This window comes from Mustelus asterias, chromosome 2, assembly GCF_964213995.1.
Source record: "Mustelus asterias chromosome 2, sMusAst1.hap1.1, whole genome shotgun sequence".
In the NCBI taxonomy this organism is placed as follows: domain Eukaryota; kingdom Metazoa; phylum Chordata; class Chondrichthyes; order Carcharhiniformes; family Triakidae; genus Mustelus; species Mustelus asterias.
The window spans coordinates 130,729,784-130,757,069 of record NC_135802.1 but is presented as its reverse complement, the minus strand read 5'-3'; the positions used below and the strand labels follow the sequence as shown (position 1 = coordinate 130,757,069).

The following is a 27,286-nucleotide window of genomic DNA, read 5'->3' as shown; positions in this document are numbered from 1 at the left end:
TAGATGTTTTGGGAGAATAAGATCATTGCCACTTGGCTTTTTTCACTAATATTTGGCTCATACTTTGGATGTTAGTTACGGCTCAGTGGTAACACTCTCACCTCTTGAGTTGGAAAGTTGTGTGTTCAAGTCCTACTTCACGCTGTAGGGTACACAATCTAAGCTGGCACTCCAGAGGAGCAATGAGGAAGAGATGCTAAGTGGAGGCCCCAACTGTGCTCTGAGCTAGAGGTACAAATCCTGAGGCACTATTAAAAAAGTGTGAGGCATTCCAGCCGATTAGGCTGTAGCTATGTCTGACTGATAAGTTTGGTAAGTTTCACTTACACCCTATCCAACAGGAAATTGTTTTCTATTTTTGTCAGTTAGACCCAATGGAAGTGGTTCTGTAATAGAACAAAGTTCCTTTCCTGTCAAATGTGGTCCAGTTATACTGTGGGCCACATTTAGCGGCAGCAACAGACAGCTTTTTGCATGTAAAATCTCAATATCGGCAGTCTGATTGGGACCTCCCTAATATGGGAGACAAGGACTGTGTGAGACCAAATTACTGGACCTACAGATAGCTTGAAGGGTCTGCCTGGCAGTATCCCAGAAGCAAGATGGCAAAGTAACCAATGTGATAACAAAAGTTGTGTAGATTTGACACTGCCTTTGACAGCACCTGTGTTACTTTGCATATTTTACAGGGTAGACCCCAGGGGAACTCTTATCACCAGATCTAATCTTGTATAATAAACAGGATATGCGAAACAGAGTAATTCACAAGTAGAATAAATCTGCTGCTTCCTGCCTGTTCTTCCTGTATCTCCCCCATGTGACTTGTTGCAACATGTCTTCAGTCACCAGCTTCTTCTTTAATCCCCGGCACGATCGAATTCCTTTTTCGCACTTACTTCCTCTGGTTAAAAACATTTTACTCATTTTTTAAAAATGTATTATGACACTCATCAATATCCTGAAGTTGGAATTGTCATGATCACAATGAACCTTCCCTGATGCCTTGAACTGGGCATAACATCGAGGGCGTGGGTTGATTTATGATACCAAGAAGGCCTCAAAGTACAAAAGTGTTTCATCAGCATGTGTTGCACAAGACTTGTATTAATCATATCTGTACTGAACATACCCAACTAAAGTGACAAGTGTCCAAGTACAATTAGTAGCAGGAAGTGGCTGAGGGGAAATGGTGCAACAGGTGGCAGATATTACCAATGATCGCCAGTGGTTACAAAGGCCCCAGCAGGGTCAGTCCTCCAAATTAACCAGTTCCTGACAAAGCTATTAATATCATTTCTATTAAATGACACTAGCTCACCATGGACAGTAATAATCCTCTCTTGGGAATAAAGTTCAAAGTTTTAACGTTTATTAGTATCACAAGTAGGCTTACATTAACATTGCAATTAAGTTACTGTGAAAATCCCCTAGTTGCCACACTCCAGTGCCTGTTTGGGTACACTAAGGGAGAATTTAGCATGGCCAATGTACCAAACCAGCATATCTTTCAGACTGTGGGAGGAAACCAGAGTACCTGGAGGAAACCCACGTAGACACGGGGAGAACGTGCAGACTCCACACAGACAGTGACCCAAGCCCGAATCGAACCCAGTCCCTGGCGCTGTGAGGAAGCAGTGCAAACCACTGTGCCACCGTGCTACGAATAAGAGTAAACTTTACCATATTGACTGAGAAGGAAGCTACACATTTGGGTTTTATAATTTCAGGAATTTTGTTTTACTCTTTCATGGGATGTGAGTGTCACTGGCTAGGCCCATCCCTAATTGAGAAGGTGATGGTGGTCCATCTTCCTGAACTGCTGCACACGCACAGTGGAGGGAGTTCCAGGATTTTGCCTCAGCGACATTTTCTTATTATAAAGCACAGCTAAAACACATGGCAACATGAAAAGCTGTTAAAGTGCTTCAAGCAAGTGTGCAATATGAAGATTGTTGTGATAAATGCAGTGGAATTACTCCAATTCTCCAGGTTTCTGCTGACATTGTGGCAGAAGATCGGGAGAACCCCATGTGCCACACGTCCTAGATAACATGACCACTCCACACATATAAATAATGTGATACATTTTCATGATGAGGTAGTTGTCATTTTATTGATGTGATATTAATAGCTTTGATACATTTTCACATAATAGATCAAATCAGCCATTCAACTTTGCTGCAGAACACATGAAGATGGAAATTTCAAGGCAGAGTCACAGGGATTGCTCTTCTTAAGTTAGAGTTAGCTATGACTGTAACATTACATTCTGCACCCTTTCCTATCTTTCTCTATGTGTACGGTATGCTTTGTCTGTATAGTGCACAAGAAACAATACTTTTTCCAAAGATGTGCAGGTTAGGTTGATTGGCCATGCTAAAATTGCCCCTTAGTGTCCTGGGATGCATAGATTAGAGGGATTAGCGGGTAAAATATGTAGGGGTGTGGGGGTAGGGCCTGGGTGGGATTGTGGTCGGTGCAGACTCGATGGGCCGAATGGCCTCTTTCTGTACTGTAGGGTTTCTATGATTTCTATGATACTGTATACTAATACATGTGACAATAAATCAAATCAAATCAAAAAGTTAAGAGACAGAATAGGGCACCTTTACTCTAGCGTTTTCTCTGTACCTAGGAATGCGAGATGCTGAAAGTCTGACAAAGTGTCCATTCAATACCATTAACCATTGTCAGTGTAGTGAGAAGAAAAGAAAATCCGTGCATCTATTGCTAAAAATCATGAATAGAGTGCACAACCAGAATCTTACTGCCACGCCCACCCCAGAATCGGGGCAGGCGCAGCTCACAGAACAGCATCTCTGTCGGCTTCAGGCGGGACCTTACCCACCTTGGGCGGGCGAGGCGGTAAGATTCTGGCACATGTTTCCCACTCACAAACTTTATTTGCTCGGGTTGTGATTTCATTCGAATTATCATTCTAATATCGCCACCATTTTCCATTCAAACTGTCACAGTGTAATGTTTGATGACTGCATTGTGCTGTTGAGTAAAGCTCCTCTTCCAACTCCATTGCCATGATGTTCGTGAGAAAAGAAAACTTATCTTAATCAATTGACAATAAACAATATTAATAACAATAGTAAAATGTGAAAAAATATTTTTGTGTCTTTGCAATAGTTATTTACAATAATGTAATCCATGTCAAAATTCTAAGCAGCCATTTCAGAAATAGAACTAGTTTGTTATTTATTTCCCCTTTTCCATTATTAATGTTCGGTGCCCACTCTCCTCAGACAAACGGGCAGGCTGGAGACATGATTCTAGGCTTTGTTCAACACTAGCTACTAGGAGGTGTATAAAACCCTGGTGGACTATGCTTCTACTGTCCACCTTGTCTGTGAGGAAATGCATAGCTCCTGCTCAGCACCTTCACACCGGGCAATGATGCGGTCTAATGCACTTTCACCCTGCAGTTTATGTATGCCTGTATCATTCTCATGTTACTAGAAGCGATGTAAACTGTGAAATCATGGAATTATAGCTCACTGTACAGAAGGAAGCCATTTGGCCCATCATGCTTGCACTGGTCTTCAAAAGTGCAATCATGCTCAGTCCCACACCCTCACTTTTTATCTGTGCCTCTAAGTTCCTCATCCTGAAATACTTGTCCAGCTCCCTTTGAAAAAAATCTACGGAATCAACTTCCAACGTCTTTTCAGGTAAAGCTTCAGATCCTGACAACTCCTTGAGTGAAAAAAAATTTTGGTGGTGATTTTCTGGCCTTGCCACACCTGGCGCAGATTGTGCCGATCCCGGAAAATAGTGCGTGGGCCTAAAAATGAGGTTCGCGCCCGCCGCTGAATGGATTGCAATCGTCCCAGTCCCTTTCTACAGGTGCAAGCCGGATTGAACCCAGAAAGGGCGTGAGGCCGATTAGCATATTTGAAGTAGCATTTAAAGGTGCTTAGCCTGTTCGATGCCAGATTCTCCCAGTCCCGAGATCTTCTGCCCCTTGGGTGTGGTGCAAGCCCAGCGAGAATCACTATTGGTCTCCACTAGCGGAGACCAGGTGTGATGGCCACGCCTGGGGACTCGGAGGCCATTGAGGCCCTGGGTAGTTAGGGATATGGCTGGACAGTGCCCATCTGGCAATGCCCACCTGGCACCCTGGCAGTGCCCACCTGGCACCCTGGCAGTGAAGCTTTTTTAGGTCAGTATGTAGTATGATAAATCAAACTGATTAAGGCAAGATTCACCTGGTAATCTGAAAACAACTGACAGTTCATGAAACATGCAGTTGATTAACGCTGCTTTTTTTTTGCTGTTGCCCTGGCAGGTAGATGAGCTGTATGAGACATTTTGCATCCAGAAAAGGCTTCGAGATGGAGCTTCCAAAATGAAACAGGCCTTTGCAATGTCTCCTTCCACTAAAGGTGCCCGGGAAAGCCTAGTGGAAATAAACAGAAGCTACAAAGAAAACACAGAGGTACAGTGTTAACTTTAATGGTATCAGCTCATGGAACAGTACTGAAGGAAATATTTCATTTTGCCAGAAACGGTTGGCAAAGAATGCAAACCAGATTGAACAAGAGTAATTCTCTTTAATGCTGCACAAAGCAGAGATATGTTTTGCTTTTAAGTCAGGAAGGGAGTCTAGCATTGAGAGTGGCATAAAGTCAAATCACGATTGTGGATTCCAGTGTTCAATTCGTTTTTATTCATTCATGGGATGTGGGGATCGCTGGCTGGGCCAGCATTTATTGCCCTTCCCTAATTGCCCTTGAACTGAGTGGCTTGCTTAGACCATTTCAGAGGGCAGTTAAGAGTCAACCACATTGCTATGGATCTGGAGTCACATGTAGGCCAGGCTGGGTAAGGACAACAGATTTCCTTCTCTGAAGGACATTAGTGAACCCAGATGGAGTATCTTGTATGACGATCGACAATGGTTTCATAGTCATCGTTAGTCTTTTAATTCCATATTTTTATTGAATTCAAATTTCTGCCGTGGTGGGATTCGAACCCAGGTCCCCGAGCATTACCCTGAGTCTCTGGATTAGTAGTCCAGTAACAATACCAATACGCCACTGCCTCCCCTCAAGATGGTGCTGGTACAATCTGAGTAGTTACTAGAAACTGTCAGATCCTTTCCTCCCTTAACATTCTCCTCAAAACCCATTTCTCAAGCTGAGCTTTTGATCATCTCTCCTTTAATGGCCTCGCCATTTGTTTTTCCTGAAGTTTCTCTGAAAGGTCTTGGGAGTATTTTCTATGCTAAAAGTGCTATATAAACATAAGTTGGTCTCAAGTTGATAATGTAAGTATATTTTTAACAGAGCGAAATGGTCACACTGGTCTGTGTACAGAAACACTGCCGTCGTCAGAAACTCAGCGCCATGAACTCTGATTGATCAAACATTTCTCAATACCTTCTAATGAGGAGGGATGTATTTCCTGAGAAATAAGCACAAGGTTTATTGTGAAGGACCCAAGCAGGATTGAGAGGCTATGAATAAAGAGGAACTAATGCTTACTGAGTATAACCAGAAAACAATTTACCAAGAACTTGCATAGGAAAATTTAAAAATACATAGAAGTATATTCCAGGCCAGTTTGCAGCCTGATAAAATCAACTCTTTGTGATAAGATAGATTTCAGAGAAATTCATAGATCATGGTGCTCATTGTTACAACTTCATGCATTGTAAGCAGCCCCTTGACATGGTGAGATGGGATATAGCAGGTCTTCAAGAGAAATTTGCCCAATTGATAGAAAATACATAGAACAAATCCCTCAGTGCTGTTGCTGTGAAACTGACAGGATAGCTTAGATCAACAGTTGAGGTTATACAACAATGAGTTGTAAAGTTCAGAACTGAATTTGTTACTTTTTTTTATTAGGCAAAACTATTAAGAGTAATGGAACCAAGGAACGTAGATAGAGTTAAAATATAAGCCAGCCATGGTTAATTTGAACGGCAGACCGGGCTCCATTGGCTGACTGGCCTACTCCTGTTGCTATGTAAACATGCATTACATAAGAACCATAGAATCTCTACAGTGCAGAAAGAGGCGACCCGGCGCATTGAGCCTGCACCGACAACATTTCCACCCAGGCCCCATCCCCACATATTTACCCTGCTAATCCCCCTGACACTAAGGCAATTTACTATGGCCAATCCACCTAACCCGCACATCTTTGGAGTGTAAGAAGAAACCGGAGCACCCGGAGGAAACCCACACAGACACAGGGAGAATGTGCAAACTCCACACAGACAGTTATCCGAGGCTGGAATTGAACCCAGGTCCCTGGCGCTGTGAGGCAGCAGCGCTAACCACTGTGCCACCGTGCTGCCCCTCATGAGAACTCACGAGAAAATACTAATAGCAGAGGTGAGTTCATTGAGAGGAATACTGGGAGCACCAAGCAATTAAAAAAATCAAGAATTATATAAAAAGAACATGGTCTGGACAAGAATCAACGTTTATTAAAAAGATCCTAAAGGTTGAGTGCAGTGATGTGGGCACATTTCAAAAATGGAACAGCTAGAGTATATTTCTTGCCCTTGTGTACATGGAACATAGAAGCCAATGAAGACCAAGGCAGTGCTGGATAGACATTGCCAAAAGTGACTCTACGCAGAATGGATACAGATGATTAAAGTGGACAGGCTGGTTCAGAACTGGCAATAGTGGAGTTAATTCATTTGGCCTCATTGATGCTTCTGAACAGATGGATGGGGCTTTCATAGTTAGTAGTTGTAACGATTAGTCTGAGTTTAATAAAAAAAACTTGCTAGGAAGAAATGGAGATTGAGGAAATAAGTTTTGAGGACCGAGGAGAGAATAAACTAAATTAGGGGATGATGAGATGAGTCTTGATTTTTAACACCATAACATTGAAGGGAGGGAAAATAATTTGCACTGCAGAATATCTGCATACAGGAAAGTTAAGAGTTGCAAACGATAGAGGCAGGAGTCACTTAAGGGCTATAAATTTGCGAGCCAAATGGAAGTGTGCTCAGAATGTACTGTAGCACCTTCCAAAGGCATCTTGCAAGGATAACTTTGCATGATTGACCTCTCCTTCATCATCCCACTGCAGTGCGAGAAACACTTACACTTTGTACTTCAGAGACTGTTCTGTGCAAAAACGAGGCTTCTGCAAAATCAACATTTTCCAGAAATATATTCCATCTCTTATAGCAGCCATCAAGAGGCCAGTTTGTATTAGCACAGTGAACACCATAGCAGAAAATGAATGCAGATTATCCCTCGAGAAACTTAACGCACCCACTCAAATTTGACTTTCATACTTAAGAAGCAGACATTTCTTTTCTTTATTTTTTTGTAATTATTTGCATTGAAAGAATCATTTATGTTACAAATGAATCTCTTAGCTCATTGTCAAGATGTTATCGTTCAAAGGTTACATCAAAAGATCTGCCATTGAGTTGGGAATAAATTCCAGGTCTAAGGTTCAATTTCCAAATGCATCACAGTCGCAAGGATCAACAGCCATATACCTTTGGGGTGCCTGGCCTAACACCTAAACGCCTGAAGTTGTGTTCTGAAGAAGTCAAATTGGAGTCAAAGCATTAACTCTGTTTCTCTCTTCATAGATGTTGCCGGACCTGCTGAGTATTTCTGTTCCAATCTCAATTCTGGACCCAGACAGGCTTGCCCACTTAAATTCTGATTGGAAATAGTCCACAATTTATTCTGCACAGCACGATAACATATACTTTTCACACATCATTAGAAATGGAAATTGTAAACAAGCACTCCTTGCTACAGTATTTTTCACCCAACCGGAAAATCAATCGCATATTTGATGATTTACTCATTCTTTGATGTGAGGCAAGAATGAGCTTATCCGGATAGGAGAATGAGCAGCTCATTTTCCAGTGAATATCCAGGCAAAAGCATTTCATTAAACAATATGAGCATGCTGCTGCCGGATCTCCTACATTGTTCAAGCTACGCTGTTCCCCTTGATATTGGTGGAACTAATGTGCGTGTGTGTCTTGTACTGACAGTAACTCCTTTCATTCTCAGGCACTGTGCTCACTGGAGGCAGAGATTGGAAGCCTGCTGGGAGAATTTCATATCAGGATGAAAGGTAAGTATTAACAGAATAAAAGTACCATTCTTTTAATACATTGCCTGAGGGATGAGGGTATAGTTTTATGAGTTGGCATGATTCATCAGAGAGGTGACAGGGGTGGTTTCTGTCTAATGGGAGCTACAGTCTATGACAAATTTGAGAATAAGTTTCCAGTGGGATGTTCCACTGGCGCCTGCCATGGAGGGCCGGAAAACCTGCCGGAGGTTGTCGTGAACCACATTTGCATCCCATGAAGGATGCCAATGAAGGCCTGATAACCGCCACCACCCCCCCTTCAGACAATGTCAGATTCTCTACAATGTCGCTGGGAAACCCGCTTAGCGTGTAAATGTCGGGACTGGCCTGAAATGGTAGCCGATCCTTCTGGATAGATTACCCTTTTCCTTTTCAACATTGTGTCCCTTCATAGCCCCACAGGGAACATGTACCTGCCTATAGCAGACCTAGGTTCTGCTGAGTCTAACTAGGTGCTTCTGGTTGAATTCCTGTGAAAAGCTAAAGATTACCGGGCAGTAAGGTAGCACAGTGGTTAGCACTGCTGCTTCACAGCGCCAGGTACCCGGGTTCAATTCCAGCCTTGGGTGACTGTCTATGCGGACTCTGCACGTTCTCCCTGTGTGTGCGTGGCTTTCCTTGGGTACTCCAGTTTCCTCCCACGGTCCAAAGATGTGCAGGTTAGGTAGATTGGCCGTGCTAAATTGCCCCTTAGTGTTAAAAGATGTGTAGGTTTGGAAGAAAGACATGCATTTATGTCACATTTTTCTGGACCTCAGGACATCTAAAAGGGTTTTACAGCCAATAAAGTATTTTGAAGTGTGGTCACTTTTGTAATGTAGCTGTTATTCATGCTTTGGCTATTATTGTCAGGAAATAGTTCAGCTTCATGATTCATTACCCAAACACCTTTATCTTCCAGCAGAAGCCATTGGATAGTAATAAGTTAACAGCATTCTATCATTTTGTGCCAATTAACTGGATGTTTAGCTACCCCAAAAATGTTTACGGCATCATTTTTTATAACATTGCATGAACAGGTTCATCTTGGAGAGAAGTTGTCTGTTTCGGGAACATACACATGTCATTTCCTTGCCAGCTTGCAAACGTCTGCTAAATTTTCAGTAACATTTACTTTCTAACAAAGAGAAAAATATGACTCTAGAATAGGAATCACCTCTGAGTCACAAGATTGTGGGTTCTAGTTGTATCCCAAAGTGATATTTTGGTGCCTTACTATTGGATGGAAAAAATTCTTTTTATTCATTCATGAAATATAGGCATTTATTGCCCATCCCTAATTGCCTTCAATTGAGTGACTTGCTCGGCCATTTCAGAGGGCGTTATAAATATTTTACGATCTGGAGTTACATATAGGGCCAGACCAGATGAGGATGGCAGCTTTCCTTCCCTAAAGAACATTAGTGAACCAAATGGGTTTTTGTGACAATCATGGTCACCAGCACACTTTTAATTCCAGATTTTTCTTGAATTCAAATTTCACCATCTGCTGTGATGAGATTCAAACCGAGGTCACCAGAGCATTGCTCTTGATCTTTGGACTATTAGGCCAGTGACAATACCACGACACCACCATGTAAAAGATCATGTGGCATTATTCAAAGAAGAGCAGTTGTTCTCCGAGTGTACTGGTTGGGCATCATGGTGGCACAGTGGTTAGCACTGCTGTCTCACAGCGTCAGGGACCCGGGTTCGATTCCCAGCTTGGGTCACTGTCTGTGCGGAGTCTGCACGTTCTCCCCGTGTGTCTGCATGGGTTTTCTCTGGGTGCTCCGGTTTCCTCCCATGGTCCCAAAGATGTGCTGGTTAGGTGCATTGGCCATACTAAATTCGCCCTCAGTGTAGCCGAACAGGTGCCGGAGTGCGGCGACTAGGGGATTTTCACAGTAACTTCATTGCAGTGTTAATGTAAGCCTACTTGTGATACTAAAAAACAAACTTAAACTCAACCAACATCAATAAATAGATTTCTGGCCACCATCTTATTGCTAATTGTGGTCACTTGTTAAGTGTAAACTGATTGCATGTTTTTTTATGTGAAATTAGTGGCTACACTTTTGCAAAGTCTTTTATTAGCTGGAAAGTACTTTGGAACATCCTTAAGTCATGAAAATAAATATAAATTTGTTGGTTCTTTTAAATGAGGGAATTATAATATGCAACACGATAACAAGATAGAATATTGCTGGTGGATACTGCAAGTACATATTATCCAGCGTGAGCAATTGCTCTATAACACTGATCATTACTAATTATAGAGTGGACCTGGACAAGATGTTTTCATTAGTAGGAGAGACTAGGATGCAAGGGCACAACCTCAGAGTAAAGGGACTATCCTTTAGAATCGAGATGAGGAGGAATTTCTTCAGCCAGAGGGTGGTGAATCTATGGAATTCATTGTCACAGAAGGCTGTGGAGGCCTGTTCATTGAGTGCATTTAAGACAAAGATAGATAGGTTCTTGATTGGTAAGGGGCTCAAAGATTGCGGGGAAAAAGCGGAAGAATGGGGTTGAGAAATTTATCAGCCATGATTGAATGGTGGAGCAGACTTGATGGGCTGAATGGCCTAATTCTGCTTCTATATCTTATGGTCTATTACAGCTCAAATGTGAAATATTCCAGAGATTAATTGGGGTGATCTTTTCCTCTTTCACGCTGGAGCATTTGATGATGTCCCTAGTGGAACTCATGGAGGGATGGGCACCATTATGAAGATGCAATCCTATGTCTGCCTAATTTTCCCCTTCTGTGTTCCACCTCAGTGGTTATTTAATGCCAAAGTGCAAAAGAGGAAAATCTGCTGTTATCGTTATGCTGTCAGCGCTGGATGTAACCGTGTTCAGAGATGACATGATAAAGAGAATATCAACACATACTTTTACCAAGACTCAATTGTTTAAAGCTTACAACCAACAAATGGACTCTGATATTTCCTTTCAGTAAAAAAAAAATCAAACTCAAGGTTTACTCTTCCCCAGTTAGCTTGCCTTGCTGAGGGCTTGTCTCAGATTTTCAGGCACACCCATCTAAAATTTCCAGTATGTATTTTTGGTGAGCAGGGGGATAGCAGGAATCTAAGAAATTTCCCCTCAACTGTTTATACAATAGAATTTATGTGCAAATTGAAAGCTTGCAAGCCTTACACCCAGCAGCTAAGAATGTAATAAGTCTTTTTGGTAAACTCTATTCAACTTGAAACTCTAACTGTGATCTTGATATAACTTTCACTCGACAGGCTTAGCGGGTTTTGCACGCCTTTGTCCAGGAGATCAATATGAGGTAAGTGGTTTATACTTTAACCTATTTAGGTGAGACAGGGCATTGCACTGTAAGGACAAATAGATCCTCAGCAAGGTGCTAATAGGCTGACTGAATGCAACGAGGCTTTTTAAAAAAATGTTTATTTCCCCTTTTCTCTTTGCTATGTGTCCTCCGATTTCTGTGCGAGTTGTAGCTCAGGAAATCTGAGTGAGCAAGTCACAGTGGCCATTCCAGCTAATGTAGGGGGCAACTGCAAAGTTTGAACAGAATGAGAAGTGGTTGTGGGTTTTGAGATGTTCATATGTAAAATATACACTAACATTTTTTTTTGTGTCTTCCAACAAGATCTTTATGCGGTATGGCCGTCAAAGGTGGAAACTAAAGGGCAAAATAGAAGTAAATGACCGACAAAGCTGGGATGGAGAAGAGATGGTTTTCCTGCCTCTGATTAATGAACTATTCTCAATCAAGGTACCTGATTTATAGTTATAGGGATGACTCTTGCAAATTAGTGCTTTGTTCGATCAGATTGCCTGTTGGGAACTACATTCAAGGATGGCCACCTCTGATTGGATGGAATTCCTGAAGTTTGATCTATTGCCATTTGATCACTTGATAATTGATCATATGAGATCTGATTAGATATTAAGGGTGGAATTTTCTCGTCCCGCCCTCCATGGGAATCATAGCTGGCGAGACAGGACCATGCAAACGTCTGTTGACCTCGGGTAAGATTTTCCACTCTTGGAGCGAGCGTGGCCAGAAAATCCAGCTCTTTAAAAGTTAAATCTGCTGCAAACAGACCTCCTCCTCCTATCTTTGATGTTTCTATGTAATTTAACCAACAGATTTGTGCCACCTGTCCAGTCGTGTACACAGTGGTGGTCACATCTTTTTCAACTCATCTAAAATAAATTCATTAAAGTTGAGATACTCAGAAAATCCAATAGCATTTGTTAAAAAAAGAAAGTGGTTATGTTTCAGCTATTGCCTGATATTAACCAGAATGCTCCATGGGTTGGGAATGGGGTTGCCCTCACTGATACACGGTAGACCCTTGGTGTTCACCTAAGTTGTTCTTCCATCAGTCTACTAGCCCTCTGGGTCTGCCCTGTTTTGTCAGGTTTTCATGCCCCTCTCTCCCTTTTCACTAATCTGCCTCAAGAATTCACACTGGGATATGGCTTTTACTTCTCTCATTTCTATCATCATACCTCTTTTGTGTTTTGCCTTTATTAGTCCCAGCTGTTTGTCATTCAATCCCAATGCGTGTAATTGAGACTAGCTTAGTGGTTAAAAAGAGGGGCAGCATGGGAAAGTTGGGCCAAAGGGCCTTTTTCCATGTTGTGAACCTCTATGACCCTCTATGACAATCGATTTAACAGCTCATTATTTTTCCCTTGGGAATGTGGTCCTCTTTTCCTGCACCACTGTCCTTTGCCTTACTCTGTTCCTTCTAAGTTGTTCATTGTAATATCTTAATTTTTGATGTGAAGACTTCACTATGTTCAAAACATTCGCATTTTTTTCACAGATGTCACCTAACTTACCGAGTGCTTCCAGCATTCTTTTATTTGAGCTTTTAGATGATGTTAAAAAAAATGTAGATGAGCTTTTTCTTACAAAGCTACTATAGACAAGCAATATGACCCCACCAGAACAGAGAAATGCCAGAATGTTTTAGTTTCTGGGCTTTGTAACCGGTGTGTGGAGTGTAGTTTGATGGAACTTCCTGACCATGCTGGTAGTTTAAAATCTTCCTGTTCATTTTATTCACTAGCTCATTATCTGCTCCAAAGTTCAATAAACATCCTGTTGCTTTCCTCCTCTTTCAAGCCAATATTTCCCCACAAGCTTCCCTTGATTTGAAGCAATGCTGGGGATAGACCGAGAGATGGATGAATATCCTACTGCCACTCCCTACCAGCTAATGGAAGCAGAATCCATATTTCTTCTTAAAACGAAAAGTGGATATTTGACAACAGATTTCAAAAGGGAAAATGATGGAAACGGGACTAAGTGAGAGAGAAAGGGCTTCTGCAGAGTCACCATCAGCTCCTTCTGCACCGTAAAAATTCTGTCATTCTGAAAGAAAAACGTACTGCTGACATTGGGCAAAGTCCAGCAGCTAAATTATTACCATCCACAGGCTGTTTGGTCTTATCAACCCGCTGCAAACATTCAGCAGTCAATTCGATAGTTGAAGTAATTGGCTTTTAAGCTCTCAAATTTATGTGATGTCAGTGCAGAATTCCTTAATAGACATCTCTGTTTCATGTCAGGTTGTTTTCAGTCAATTAAACGGCAGCTCTTTTCGCTTCCCAGTATCCAGTGTCTTTTCATTGCTTATGCATTCAGCAGGTATTCCCTGGGCTCAAGAGGCTGCGGGTTTGGGCACTCAATCAGGTCTCATGTTGCATCGAACAGTTGCATTCTTGGTGTTGTCGCCCTTCACAGGAATCATTAAGCTGAGACTTGGTCTACCGGCTTAGTTGGACATTAAGGATCTTGTGGCCCTTACTCTCCTCGAGAAAGGGCAGAGAGTTTAACTGGTGACCTAATCAAGTTATTCTCTCTAGCATGACTCACCCAAAGCAGATTTACTGGTTAGTTCTCTCACTGATATCTGTGGGATGTTAATGTTGCAAATGGTTGTTCTCTTTACCTAACTAGCACTTCAAAAGTAGCTTTGCTGTGTCAAAAACCATGTGATAAATTGTCCAATAAAAATAAACATGATATTGTGTAGTGTTAGAATTCATCAAATATTTCAGTTTCTCTGGAAAACCTTCATTAAATACTTAAACTGCTGAAGGTGACATGGTGATATTTCCCATTGAAACACCGACTAATGATGCCAATCAGTGGAAAATCTGAGTTTGACCTCCCTTCACCAAGAGGTCTGCAATGTAAACTGTGCCCCACGAACAAATGGCTGATAAGAGTTGATGTTGCCTAGCAGGTGAAAGCGTAAATTTAGATTAAGTATTCTTTCTTGGTGGAAATAGAGCAGAAAATGTTGAGTACATGACTATTGAAGAAAAATACATTACAGAGAAAACAGGTTATTGCGGTACCAGCTAAGATAGTATAGCTGTTAGCCAACATTGTGATAGAAATCTTTTAACTGTAAGTAATAACATGCGCTCTCATCATTTCTCTCTCTCTAATTTTCAGGTGTCAGAGTTGAAGGGACTGGCTACTCATCTCCTAGTTGGCAGTGTCACGTGTGAAACTAAAGACTTGTTCACAGCCAGACCTCAAATGGTTGCCGTTGACATCAATGACCTTGGAACTGTTAAACTCAACCTTGAGGTCATCTGGTAGTAAGTGTTAGTTATTGACTGCTGCAATGCTCTTAATGTCCCATTGATGGCAGTAGTGTTGCTGATGGCATTGCCTTGATTCAGTGACAGTTTTTGTTTATTGGTATAAAGAAATATTTTGAAGTAATTTTTAAATTATTTAAAATAGCTAACAAGCTGGGATATTTACGCTGAATGGTAATATAAAAGGTGAGAGGTTTGAAATGTTAATTATTATTTTCATGTTTTACCTATAGTCCATTTGACAAGGAAGACCTGACTCCATCTACAGGCAATCTGAACAAAGCTTCCTGTGTACAAAGACGATGTTCCATATACAGCCAAGGCACCCCAGAAACACCCACCTTTGAAGACTTCTCATTCTTTGTAAGTGATGTGCTCCATACTGTAGCCTGTACAAGATTAGTTAAAATATTATATATGCATAAGCAATAGGTGAGTTCAAAGTTTCAATAGAGCAAGTTGCTTATTTGTAGATTTAAGCTTCCTTATTTTCCGTTTCTTTGTACTTAATGGTGGCACAGTGGTTAGCACTGCTGCCTCACAGCGCCAGGGATCTGGGTTCAATTCCAGTTTGGGTCACTGTCTGTGCAGAGTCTGCACGTTCTCCCCGTGTCTGCTTGGGTTTCCGCCCATAGTTGACGGTAGGTTAGGTGCATTGGCCATGCTAAATTCTCCCTCAGTGTACCCAAACAGGTGCCAGAGAGTGGCGACTAGGGGATTTTCACTGTAACTTCATTGCAACGTTAATGTAAGCCTACTTGTGACACTAATAAATAAACTTAAACTTAATGCAATTATATTGTAAAATTAAGCAGGGATACAAGAATGTGGCATGTGATATTACTGATTTTCTATTATTGTGATACTACAATTGTCCCAATAAAGATGGAGTAGTCAAGTGGATTAGGACACTGTCTTTTGAGGACCCAAGTTAAAATCGGTGCTCTATCTGCTCACTGACTGTTCAATTTAACGTTATAGGTCACGAATCAGTTTATAGAATAACACTGGGCACAACTTGGCTTTATTTGTCTCACCAGAAAGGCACGACTGGTGTTGGGTGTAGAACTGGTTAAGTAAAGGAAGGTTTCCAGTGGATCTGAACAGTTAACTATGATGTAGGCAACTTAAAGGTGACACAAAACAGGAAGTATTTTGCTTCCTAACATTGACATTCCTCCCCATGACCGATACAATTTATCTTGCTGAATTATCTGATTAAAGTTGAAGTCCAAAGTAGATTTTCTGTGCGCTGATGATAAAGGATAGAATATTGTGTGGTTAAATGCATGACCTCGGTTCCCATATTCCCAATGTGAGTTCCCACTGTATCACGACCACTAACCTGTGGAATCTGCTTCTGATTTCCAGAACAAATGCTTCTGAATTTGGTGCTTAAAAAAATCAATGATTAATGTTAAAATGCTCACATTTAGAGCTCGATTGGTCGGAGGTTATTTTTCAGAAGGAAACAGCCAAGTTATGTATATAAGTTACAAATAGTGTCAGCATAATAAAAATAGAAGATGGAGAAACAATGGAACAAAAGGGGAGGCAGGTCAAACAGAATTGTTTAATTTTTAAATTTGACTTTTGCTGTTCATTTTGTATGATTAAATCGATAACTAATATCTAAATAATGAATATTAAAATGTTACGGTTTCTTTCAGCAGTGTAAGCTGAAGGCTTCTTTAAAAGGTTTCAACCAGGGAGCGTTGAACTGCCTGAGTCTACAGGGATCCTGACTATTACAGTTCAGAAACCGAGTGAGCAGTTCTGTATAATTCTAGCAAGGTAGCTTTTGGGTGAAATCAAAATCTGCTGATTGTTCACCTTTTACAAGCTATCTAGCAAATGGCTCTCGGGGTAGGCTGGACAGCAGGATTTTTGAAAGGGGTAGAATCATAGAATCACTACAGTGCAGAAGGAAGCCATTCGGCCCATCGAGTCTGCACTGACTCTCCGATGGATTATCTTACTCAGGCCCTATCCCTGTAACCCCACAAATTTACCCAATAATCCCCCTAACCTACACATCTTGGGACACTAAGATTCAATTTAGCAAACTAATCCACCTAACCTGCACATCTTTGGACTGTGGGAGGAAATCGGAGCACCCGGAAGAAACACACGCAGACACGAAGAATGTGCAAACTCCACACAGACAGTCATCCAAGGCAGGAATCGAACCCAGGTCCCTGGCACTGTGAGGCAGCAGTGCTAACCATTGTGCCACCGTGCTGCCCGGTTATCTGAGTTAGACTCAGCAGAGCCTAGGTCTGTTGAACCTAGGCACAACCTCAGACTAATCCTTTAAAACCGAGATAAGGAGGAATTTCTTCAGCCAGAGAGTGGTGAATCTGTGGAACTCTTTGCCGCAGAAGGCTGTGGAGGCCAGGTTATTGAGTATCTTTAAGACAGAGATAGATAGGTTCTTGATTAATAAGGGGAGCAGGGGTTATGAGGAAAAGGCAGGAGAATGGGGATGAGAAAAATATCAGCCATGATTGAATGGCGGAGCAGACTCAATGGGCCAAGTCTGTTCCTATGTCTTATGGTCTGATACTGGCAGGTACATGTTCCCTGTGGAGCTATGGTGGGGCACAACGTTGAAAAGGCAAAAGGTGATCGATCCAGAAGGATCGGCTACCATTGCCACACAAGCCAGATAACATGAAGGTAAAGGGAAAAAAACTCACATTGCATAACGTTTCTAATACCTGAGAGGCGTTTTACTCTCTTTTACGGAGATACTCCAAGATTTTGTTCCAACCAACTTGTCTTCATGCCAAATGCCCCTGTGTTGTTCTAGTAATGGGCAGCTACCCCCATTATTAACTGGTTAGGTCACTGGAATTTGAGGTGGGGTCACTGACAGGCTGAACTTTGGTGGCGAATCGGTACCATTGGATATTAGGCTTTTACATCTGTGAGAATCCTTAGCGAAGACACATCCGCATAGAGATTCTTCTTGGGCAGAAACAAAAGCAAAACAGGCAGTATCGATTTGGCTACCTGTTATACTGCTGATTAAATATTCAGTAACATTGACTTCAATCAGCTGGGGTGTGTAGCAGGAATCCACCTATTCAGCAGGTGGAATCCTGTGGAGGCTATGAGGATCTCATGTGCTGGCTGCAGGACCAACGAGAGATCTGTGTTGCCTCCTTTGGAGAAAGCCTGCTGAATCACAGGCCATTTGGGCAGTTCAGAGGCCGCCAGAATCCCTGGAATCAGGTCCCCAGTGATTGAGATGGTGCCAACCGAGAGCTTCTGGCTAACCAGAGTCCAGCAGCTCCCTCAGCAGTGCCATGGGAGAGGTGGTGGCTGCTGAAGGAATCAACAGCAGCCACCACCAGAGGCCCAGGATCATGGAGGAACCCCGACCACAAGTATCATGGTGTGAGGGGTTTCACAGGTTGGGTGTCATGGGGTCAGGGTGAGTGATGTATAGGATTTTGGTGAGGGAGGGGTGGTTAGCAACATGGGCAGGGAGTTGGCTCTCAGCGGTGGAAGGATGAGGTTCTTAAATGGTCATTAATTGTCCACTTAAATGCCGTGATCAGGGTGGCAATGGGGTGCTCTTGACTAATTAAATGTCCTCCTTGTCTCCAAACACACCCCTAGAGAGGACAGAAGATTCCAGCTAGCACTACCACCCAAGACAATTTTTTAATATTTTGATGAGATATTTTGTCAAAATATTTTAATATTTTGATGAGATATCGTGTCTTGGTCAGTGGCTCATGACCAAGACACGAGTCCAACTTTGATCTGTTCCTCACCCCACCGAATGAAAGGAGTGAAAGAATTGAGCACCCAATTCATTTTCTTTTGTCTTCTGATTTTTCATTTTTGACAGCAAGAGGTTTCAATTGAGGCTAATTGGGTAGAATGCCCTCTGTACCTCCCATTGAATGAGTGTGGAGCAGATTCTCGCAGTTTTGTGGCAAAGGTTTCTGAGGCCTCTTTTGAAATGACTTTATACAAATCTGAATCGCTGGGTGCATAAAGTGTGTTGAATTTATAGATTTTGGAGAAGAAAAATGTAGTGACTTCAATCAGACCATTGAGGTTGGCTTATTGGGAAAGGAACGCCCTAATTAAGGAGTCAATTGATGGGCCAATCAGGGAGTCTTTTCCTTGTATTTAAAGGTAGGCTGCTGACTGATAGCTCTCTGTGTACTGCTGGTGAAATTGTAAATAAAGGGATCTTGGTGAAGGGACTTCTGCTCTGAAGATTTATTACGAAAACAAATCTAGATTTGGGCTGTTTTCAGAGCAGGTATCCCAAATTATGATATAATAATTTAGTGAGATTTTGTTTACCTATTTAAGGTTAAAGGAAGTGAAAGGTTAAATTTAAACATCATTTGTAAAGTGCTTTGGGATGAGCCAAAACACTTCACAGTCAATAAAGTACTTTTGAAAAGCATTGTTGTTGTATTATGGCCTTTGTGTCAATAAATCTCATTAAATTACATCTCAAAGTTTTAAAGAAGTGAATTGTACTCCTTTAATTCCTGCCTTCTGCAATTTCCTTCCTGCAATGAGCATTCCCCCAGTAAACTGGATATAGTTTTTGTTCAAAACATTCAGTTCCTTCCATTGATGATTTTACCACATTAACCCTTTGAATTTTGATGTGCCAAGAAATGCCTGCAGCCGTCACCAGACAGACTACGGCTGTCATTCATAGATGCTCTTCGGGACACGTTCTTTGACAAACTGCGACGGAGTCGCTCATTCAGTGACCTGCCATCTCTGAGGCTGCGGCCTAGGGAAAGGCTGGAGCTCTATGTGAGTCCCCTTTGTGGGAGTGATCTGTTTCTGTGATTGGGATTTTGCCAGTCGCATGTGTGCGCGTGTGTGTGCCTGTTACAGCAGCTGCTGATCTTACAGATCTGTGTGCGTCATTCCATTGCCTTGTGTTGGTTGTGAAGAAGCAAAAAGTCTCCCAGATAACCAGCTTCCTTTATGAATAAACCAGTGGAGAGCAATTGGAGCTAATGGGAAGCCTAATTGTTTTCAGATATGAATTTTAGATTTTCCTCATTTGCCAATTGTGACAATATATTGGAATATACCTGGCTTTTGGATTCCAAGTAAGCTGTAACAGTCTTCTCCCATTTGATGCTCCTCAGTTGTCCCACCGAATATCAGCTGAACCTATTTCAGAGATCAGGGTCTGATATGCCCTGCTAGACACTTGCATCCTGAATGCAGGAATGGAAATCCAGCTGCTGGGATTGGTCTGAGACGTTGAAGCCGAAAAGCACTTGAAAGACCCTCAGATTCTCAAAGGTGCCATTTAGATTTTTTGCCATCTGTGAACTTGGTGTCTGCCCGCCTCGGATCTTCCAGTCCGATGGGGTTAGGCACAAGAGCCACTCTTTGCTTCCTCAGCACACCCTTTCTAATGGCCTGATGAACCTGCAAGAAAGTGAGATGGGATGGGTCTGTTAAAGCTCATCCCACCTCATTTATGTCAACAGCCCAGATTTGCTCTGGGAGCAAGCTCTCCATCCTCCTTGGAGGATTCTCAGGAAATCCCAGACACACAAAAAAGAGATGGAAATCTCAGATTATGGATCTGTGGCCTTTTTCCTCTGCTTTGCAAAAACAAACTGGGATTTCTCAGGTGCAAAACAGATGAAAATCTGATGTATAATTTGCTGTTTTCCAATTTTGGCTGAAATTCCCTTTAATTGATCTCTGGTTATAAAAAATGGATCTCTCCATTGCCTGGACACTGAGACCGAAGGATAAATCCCTCACCCCCCTCTATCTGCCCAGTCTTGTGAAACCCCCTCCTTTGTTGTAACAATGACTCTATCTAAGCTTGTTGCATCCTACCTGTCCACATTTGAGTTGACAAGTATTGTGAAGAGCCTACAAGTTAGCTCGGTCCACTTACTACTGCTATTAGCCTACTCCTGCCATAAATGAATGCAAGCTTCAGGTATATTCCTTGAGGGATTGGTGTGTACATCTACATGGTTTGATTTGAGAAGTATAAAAGAAGTTTGTTTATGTCATTATTTATGCTGCATAATGTACTCATAAATAATGACAGAATGCATACTTCTAAGTTCAATACTTTTAGGAAATGGAACAATATTCCTTTTCCAGTAGCAGTGGCATCAGGCAACTGGCGTTTCAATATCAGATTCCATTCTTGAGACCATGCATGGTAACATCACGTGTGTATTGTTTGACCTGAACTACCCTTTACCGTTCAAACACCAACACTACCAGCAACAGCAGTCAGCCACACATTGGCTTCTGAACATTGCAGAGTTAAACTTGAAAAGCTCCTGAACAGAAGCTCCAATCTTTGAGATGACTATTCCACCTACAAAAGAGTAGATGGTGATTTCTTTTTTTTAACACTTATCAAACTACTCTTCATATTTTTGAAAGGAAAATGCTGCAGGCATGGATATTTTTCACTAAAATGTAATGAATTAGACATTAAAGTCCAGCTGAATTCTTTCAATTTGTTTGAGGAAAAAAATGAAATGAAGGATGCTGCACTATTTTACTTAAAAGACAAATTAAAAATTTATTTTTTAATGCAGCTACATTTTGTTTATATATTAGCTACTAAATAAAACTCTACAGATTTGTTTTCAACATCTTGGTATGAAAATTGATTGTGGGGTAGTGTTGGTGTTTTCCGGTACTGGATTGCTAGTCATGTCACAAAAAAACATTGTGGCATCATTGTACCCTGTTTGTTGAGTTTCTAGACTCATTGCATGCTGAATTTTGCAATGTCTGCTGTCAATTGCATCTTGGTTTCATCCTGATTCTAAATTGGAAAGTAAATACTGACAGTGCTTACCTGTAAGAGCAGCTCGATACTGTAACATATTGAAATGGACCTCAGTCTTCTTAGTATTTGTCATATTCTTTACTCGAAGCCCCTTAAAAGTCCGAGGAAGTAAATTTCCTTTACCTTGGGCAATAGTATAAAACAGGTCTTATCAACTCAACTGCCTGCAGGGGCCATTTAATGCAGGGAGTGTTTATTAGAAAGACTATGGTCTTGACTTTGATCCTAGTGTTTATTTTGCAGAATAGAGTGGCAGCAGCCAATCGCTCTGGTATTAAAGGTGATGGTGACACAAAGGACAACTCACTATGATTTGATTACTTTGCAGTAACGGTTTAAAATAGTTGACTTCAAATAATAGCTTTTCCCATAAGATCGAGCACTCCAGAGGTTATTATTAAAACAAAAGCAGACCTGAATCTCCACTACTCCAAATTATTTGTCATGTAACTTCCCACTGCTAGTACCACCAATTATTGAGGTGAGATCTTGCCATTTCCCTGTGATTGATTCTTTTAACGACACTGCTATGTGCTACTTCTTGATCTCTTTTGGTCCATTTTGATCAATTGTTTCCCAAAGCTGCAACGATGTTTGTAAAGGTGGTCCTTTTCTATAAACCGCTTCAGTCCGCCTATTTTTTAAAGCAGACCTTTTCTATTCCAGTCTTCACAGCTTGAGGATGACATCTTTGATAATGAGAACTTAACCAGTGAGAAGTCCCTTTCACTTAGCCATGGTTACCTTGCAAACGGTACATGTGTTACCCAGCCCAGTTTGACACCTGCCAGCCGAGTCTACTCCAATCCTGAAATCACTGTGACTCCACCAGATACTCAAGATGAAGACTCTGAATCTCAGATCTCAGTTACTGAGGCGAATGATGACTCAGCGGTAGCAAGCAAAACAGAGAGAACTGCTGGTCCAAATTCACTTGAATCTGACCAAGGAGAAGAGGTAACAGACATTGGAGACCTGCCATCTATGCAAATGGAATGCCACCAACAGGGATCAAGCCAAGATAACGATATATTTTCAGAATCCAATGATACAGTGGGAATCCTCCAAGATTCAGATGAGATGTCTGACCTAAAACCTGTTGAATTGGATGCGTTTGAAGGCAATCTAACCAAGCAACTGGTGAAGAGATTGACCTCAGCTGAAAGGTTGCTGGCACACGATGGACAGGAATTTGATACCTTCATATCCAATGATTATGAAGGAACCAGGTCGATTTCAGAGATGAGCCTGGAGGAAGCTCTTCAGGGTCTTCTTCTATCATTAGAGCCGCACAAAGAGCAATATAAAGAACTTCAGGATTTGGACCAAGAAGTTATGCGACTTGAGGACTTGTTAAAGGTCAGTATTTTCAAATGCAACTGATTAATAATATGTTTTATAAGCACACAATTATTGTTTTAGGAGAACGGTTATGTGGTAAAAAAATCTCCATGAAAGGCAAGACTCCCTACATAGAATCCTACAGTGCAGAAGGAGGCCATTCAGCCCATTGAATCTGCACGATTCTCCAAGAGAGCACCTCACCCAGGCCCAGTCCCCCGCTCTATCCCCTTACACCCACGCGTTTACCATGGCTTATCCACCTAACCTACACATCTTTGGAGTGTGGGAGGAAACCAGAGCACCCAGAGGAAACCCACGCAGACACAAGGAGAACGTACAAACTCCACACAGTCACTCATGGCTGGAATCAAATCCCGGTCCCTGGCACTGTGAGGCAGGAGTGCTAACCATTGTGTCACCGTGCTGCCCATACATGGAATCTCAGTCCACACAAGTGTTGATCAGGCGAGAATGGCAGTCCTGGTTCGAAGCGATTGGAAAATTGGAAGTGCCATTACTCTGATGTGGACTGTTCAAGTCACTTCCAATTTGACATGATATCAGCAATCCTGATCTTCCAGCATTGATTTTAATGAATGGAAAAACCCGTATTAATGTAAATTGGGCCCACTGACCTCACGCCCAATTCTCCTATCAGCAGTCACAATTCGCCAACTTAAGGTCAGAAGTTGAAACTAATGTGAAAGGCAATGGCAAACATATTAATCTGGCATAGTGATGTCAGCAAAAAGCAATTTATGCCAAACCTCAAAGTTTTCTTCATTTGTAATAAATTAAAACTATTGTCAATATAAACCATGAAGAGTTTTTCCATCAAAAGAATTGAAAACCTATTAAAAAGCATTGCTCTATATAATCACCTAATCAAATGTATAGAATCATAGAATCCTCACAGTGCAGAAGGAGGTCATTCAGCCCATCAAGCCTGTACCGACAACGATCCCACCCAGACCCTATCCCGGTAACCCCACATATTTATCCTGCTAGTTCCCCTGACCCTAAGGGGCAATTTAGCACAGCCAATCAACCTAACCTGCAAATCTTTGGGCTGTGGGAGGAAATCGGAGCACCCGAAGGAAACCCACACAGACACGGGGAGAATATGCAAACTCCACACAGACAGTCACCCGAGTATGGAACTGATCCCGGGTCCTTGGCGCTGTGAGGCAGCAGTGCTAACCACTGTGCTGCCCCTATTAGGAGAAATGCAGACTTCATTTTCCCAGCCTTTCCTGATTCCCTTGAACCATGCACCAATTATAGCTGAGAGAGAATACAGGTGATCAGAAGTCTCTACTTTGAACCAGCAAGAATACATCAGAAACACGGGCGGCACGGTGGCTTACACTGCTGCCTCACAGTGCCAGCGACCTGGTTTAGATTCCTGCCTTGGGTGACTGACTGTGTGGAGATGGACAGTCTCCCGTGTCTGAATGGGTTTCCTCCAGGTGCTCTGGTTTCCTCCCATCGTCCAAAGATGTGCAGGTTAGTTTGTTTGGCCATGGTAAGTGTGTAGGGGGAGAGGGATGCTGTTTTGAAGAGTCAGTCAGATTCAATGGACTGAATGGCCTCCTTCTGCACTGTCGAGATTCTATGGTTCTAAGACTCTCCCTTCAACTTTCCCACCCTTTTCCAGTGCTTCTCCATGACAGCATTGGCGAGATTCCGTCAAGTTCAGTTCCTTGGACGGTCACATTCACATTCCCCATGTCAACCCCTGTACCATCCTTTGCTGTTTTACATCAAATCCAATTGTTTAACCTTGATTTCCCTTTGCTGGGAGATTTATAATAATGTGCTGCCCTTGGGAATTAAGTTTGTCTCAATTTTCATTACTTGTGTTTTTGGTAAGCAAAATATGTTAATCTCTTTGGCTTCTATCTTAGCCAACCTGGTCATACTTTTATTCCATGATTTTCATTGATTTATTCTGCTTTACAGTGCAAACCAAACACTAGCAGAAGCAGATCGTCCAGTTTAAGTCTTGCTGTTGAAAGTGCTTTAGAAAGCTTTGATTTCCTAAACACTTCAGACCTTGATGAGGACGATGGTGGTGATGATGATGATGCCAACTCGGAATGTTCCGACGTCGAGGCTCAGAAAAACAGCTGGTATGTTTGTTGAGATAACATTCAGGTGATGATTATACTAATCTCCTTCACAACCAACATAAGGAAGAGAGTTTGATTCTTAGTTATCACAGTGTGTTGGAATAATTGTGAGAAAATAGCCTAGCAAGTGGAAGGCCCAATTAACACGTTTCTGGCCAACTTCCTGAGTGAAAGCCATGGGGAGGTCAGTAGGAAATAGAACAAACAACAACACGGCAGACGAACAGGCTCTCCAGCCCACCAAGCCTGCGCCGATATGCAGTTTCTATCCCTCTGTTCGCCTCCTGTTCATGTGTCTATCATGGTACACCTTGAGCATTGCTAACGTGCCTGCTTCACCCACCTCCTCTGGTAGTGCGTTCCACGCACCCACCATCCTCCATGTGAAAAACTTTCCCCGCACATTTCCCCTAAACTTTCCCTCTGTCACCTTGAACCTGTGTCCCTTGGTTGAAATCAGACATCTTGAAGGCCTCAAGATTACACACAACCTAAGTATAGAGACAGAATCGGAAGTAGTCAGCAAACATTTGATGGGTGTGTTGGGAGGGGGGTTAGGGTGGGGGGATGGGCACAGGGGAAATCCAAGCAGGAGAGGCCTGTTTTTCCCCTGTGACAACACTCCTGCTCCTCCTAGCCCACCAAGGGAAAGAAATAAACACCTGTCGGGGCATTTTCTTCCACTGATCCTCCCCTTGCTAGTTTCAGGCGAGTGAGAAAACCACCATTGCTGCCCAGTCTAATGTTAAAATGGCAGTCAGATCCTGATCTGCACATTGAAAGGAAACTGCCTCTGGTTTTGCACGGGTGGGCTTGGTGCCTGGGATTTAAAATTGCTGTTGAGGAAATTGGGGAAGGAAACCAGCAGGTAAACCTCCCTCTCCATTTAAAAGTTCTACATCCAGTTTCCACACAGGTTCTTGGCAGTAGAGATTCACTGGAGGAGGACAAAAGAGCCCCTTCTCAGTGATGTGGCTTTAACATCACCAAACGCATTCTGCCCAACAAACCACTGAATGGAGGAAGATTCAGTTATTCACAATTTTATCTCTGGCATAATCATTTAAATAATAGGGTAGATTTTGAGGTGAAACTCAAGGGGTGGGAGTTTCCGGCCTCACTCGCCCTGCAATCGGAAAATCCCGCCCGAGGTCACCCAACCTTTAAATGGTCTACCCCTCACCCACTCCCATTCCCGTGGTGGGTGGGATGGTAAAATTCACCCCAAACTTTTGTAGTAGGAGTAATAATGTAGGAATGTAAATCACAACATCTGGTGGGAATGTTATTGTGCTCTAATTCATGTTGCTCCAGGCTCCACAATGCGATACAATGGTCTTTGTGCTCAGTTCTCCAATTCCCCCTCCCATTCAGCAATGCATCGCTCATGGAGCCCAAACTTGCAAAATTTAATGTAACATATTGAAGTTTTTTTATAGAATCCCTACAGTGCAGAAGAAGGCCATTCAGCCCATTGAGTCTGCACCGACTTACCGACAGAGCATCTTACTCAGGCTCTACCCCCCGAACCCTATGCATTTACTCCCCAGGCCCCCTAACCTGGTACATTAGGGGGCAATGTAGCATGGCCAATCCACCTAACCTGCACATTTTTGGACTGTGGGAGAAAACTGGAGCACCCGGAGGAAACCCATGCAGGCACAGGGGGAGAATGTGCAAACTCCACACTTACTGTCACCCAAGGGTGGAATTGAACCTGGGTCCCTGGCGTTGTGAGGCGGCAGTGCTAACCACTGTGCCACCATTCTTAGTTATTATTTGCTTTAAATTAGTGTCTTATTCTAACCAATTCGACCTTAGATTACTTCTTTTCTGATTAGTCTCGTTGGTAGAGCCACTTAATATCTAATTATGTTTAAGTATTCATCGAGGGACCGAGTGAATAATTAGTGGGTCTGGTTGGTCTGTTTCTCTAAAGCCCACATGGTATCATGTAATTTGTAGCCTGAATTGTTCAACTGATTAATTGGTAGCTACCCAAAGGAACAGTATTTGAATGATGGGAAAGCTGGAGGTGACTTGAAGGTTGGAAATAACCTAAATAAGATGGAAACAGTGACTTTCAGGATGTCCTGGAGTCCTTTGCAGTCATTGAATTGATTTTGAAGTACAGTCACAGAGTCAGGTCCCACAAAAGTAATTGAGGTGAAGGATCAGTTAATCTGTCCTGATGCTGCTGATTGAAGGGTGGCTGCTGGCAAAGATACAGAAAGAGCTCGCTTGCTCTTCAAATAGCGTCATGGGACATTTTATTTCC

At 42.3% G+C, this 27,286-nt stretch overlaps 1 protein-coding gene across 5 annotated transcripts in view; it reads left to right on the top strand.

Moving 5' to 3' along the window:
- ripor2 (RHO family interacting cell polarization regulator 2) overlaps positions 1–27,286 on the top strand; it is an 88,509-nt gene that overhangs the window by 36,065 nt on the left and 25,158 nt on the right. For 4 of the 5 annotated variants that reach the window (XM_078241534.1, XM_078241508.1, XM_078241514.1 and 1 more), the window contains exons 7-14: positions 4,298–4,447; positions 8,019–8,082; positions 11,340–11,383; positions 11,711–11,836; positions 14,543–14,691; positions 14,928–15,057; positions 22,199–22,891; positions 24,839–25,008. In XM_078241534.1, the coding sequence (XP_078097660.1) occupies positions 4,298–4,447; positions 8,019–8,082; positions 11,340–11,383; positions 11,711–11,836; positions 14,543–14,691; positions 14,928–15,057; positions 22,199–22,891; positions 24,839–25,008 (1,526 nt within the window). Of the gene's footprint in view, positions 1–4,297; positions 4,448–8,018; positions 8,083–11,339; positions 11,384–11,710; positions 11,837–14,542; positions 14,692–14,927; positions 15,058–19,347; positions 19,495–22,198; positions 22,892–24,838; positions 25,009–27,286 lie in introns of all 5 variants that reach the window. The other variant, XM_078241498.1, reaches the window with a different exon arrangement.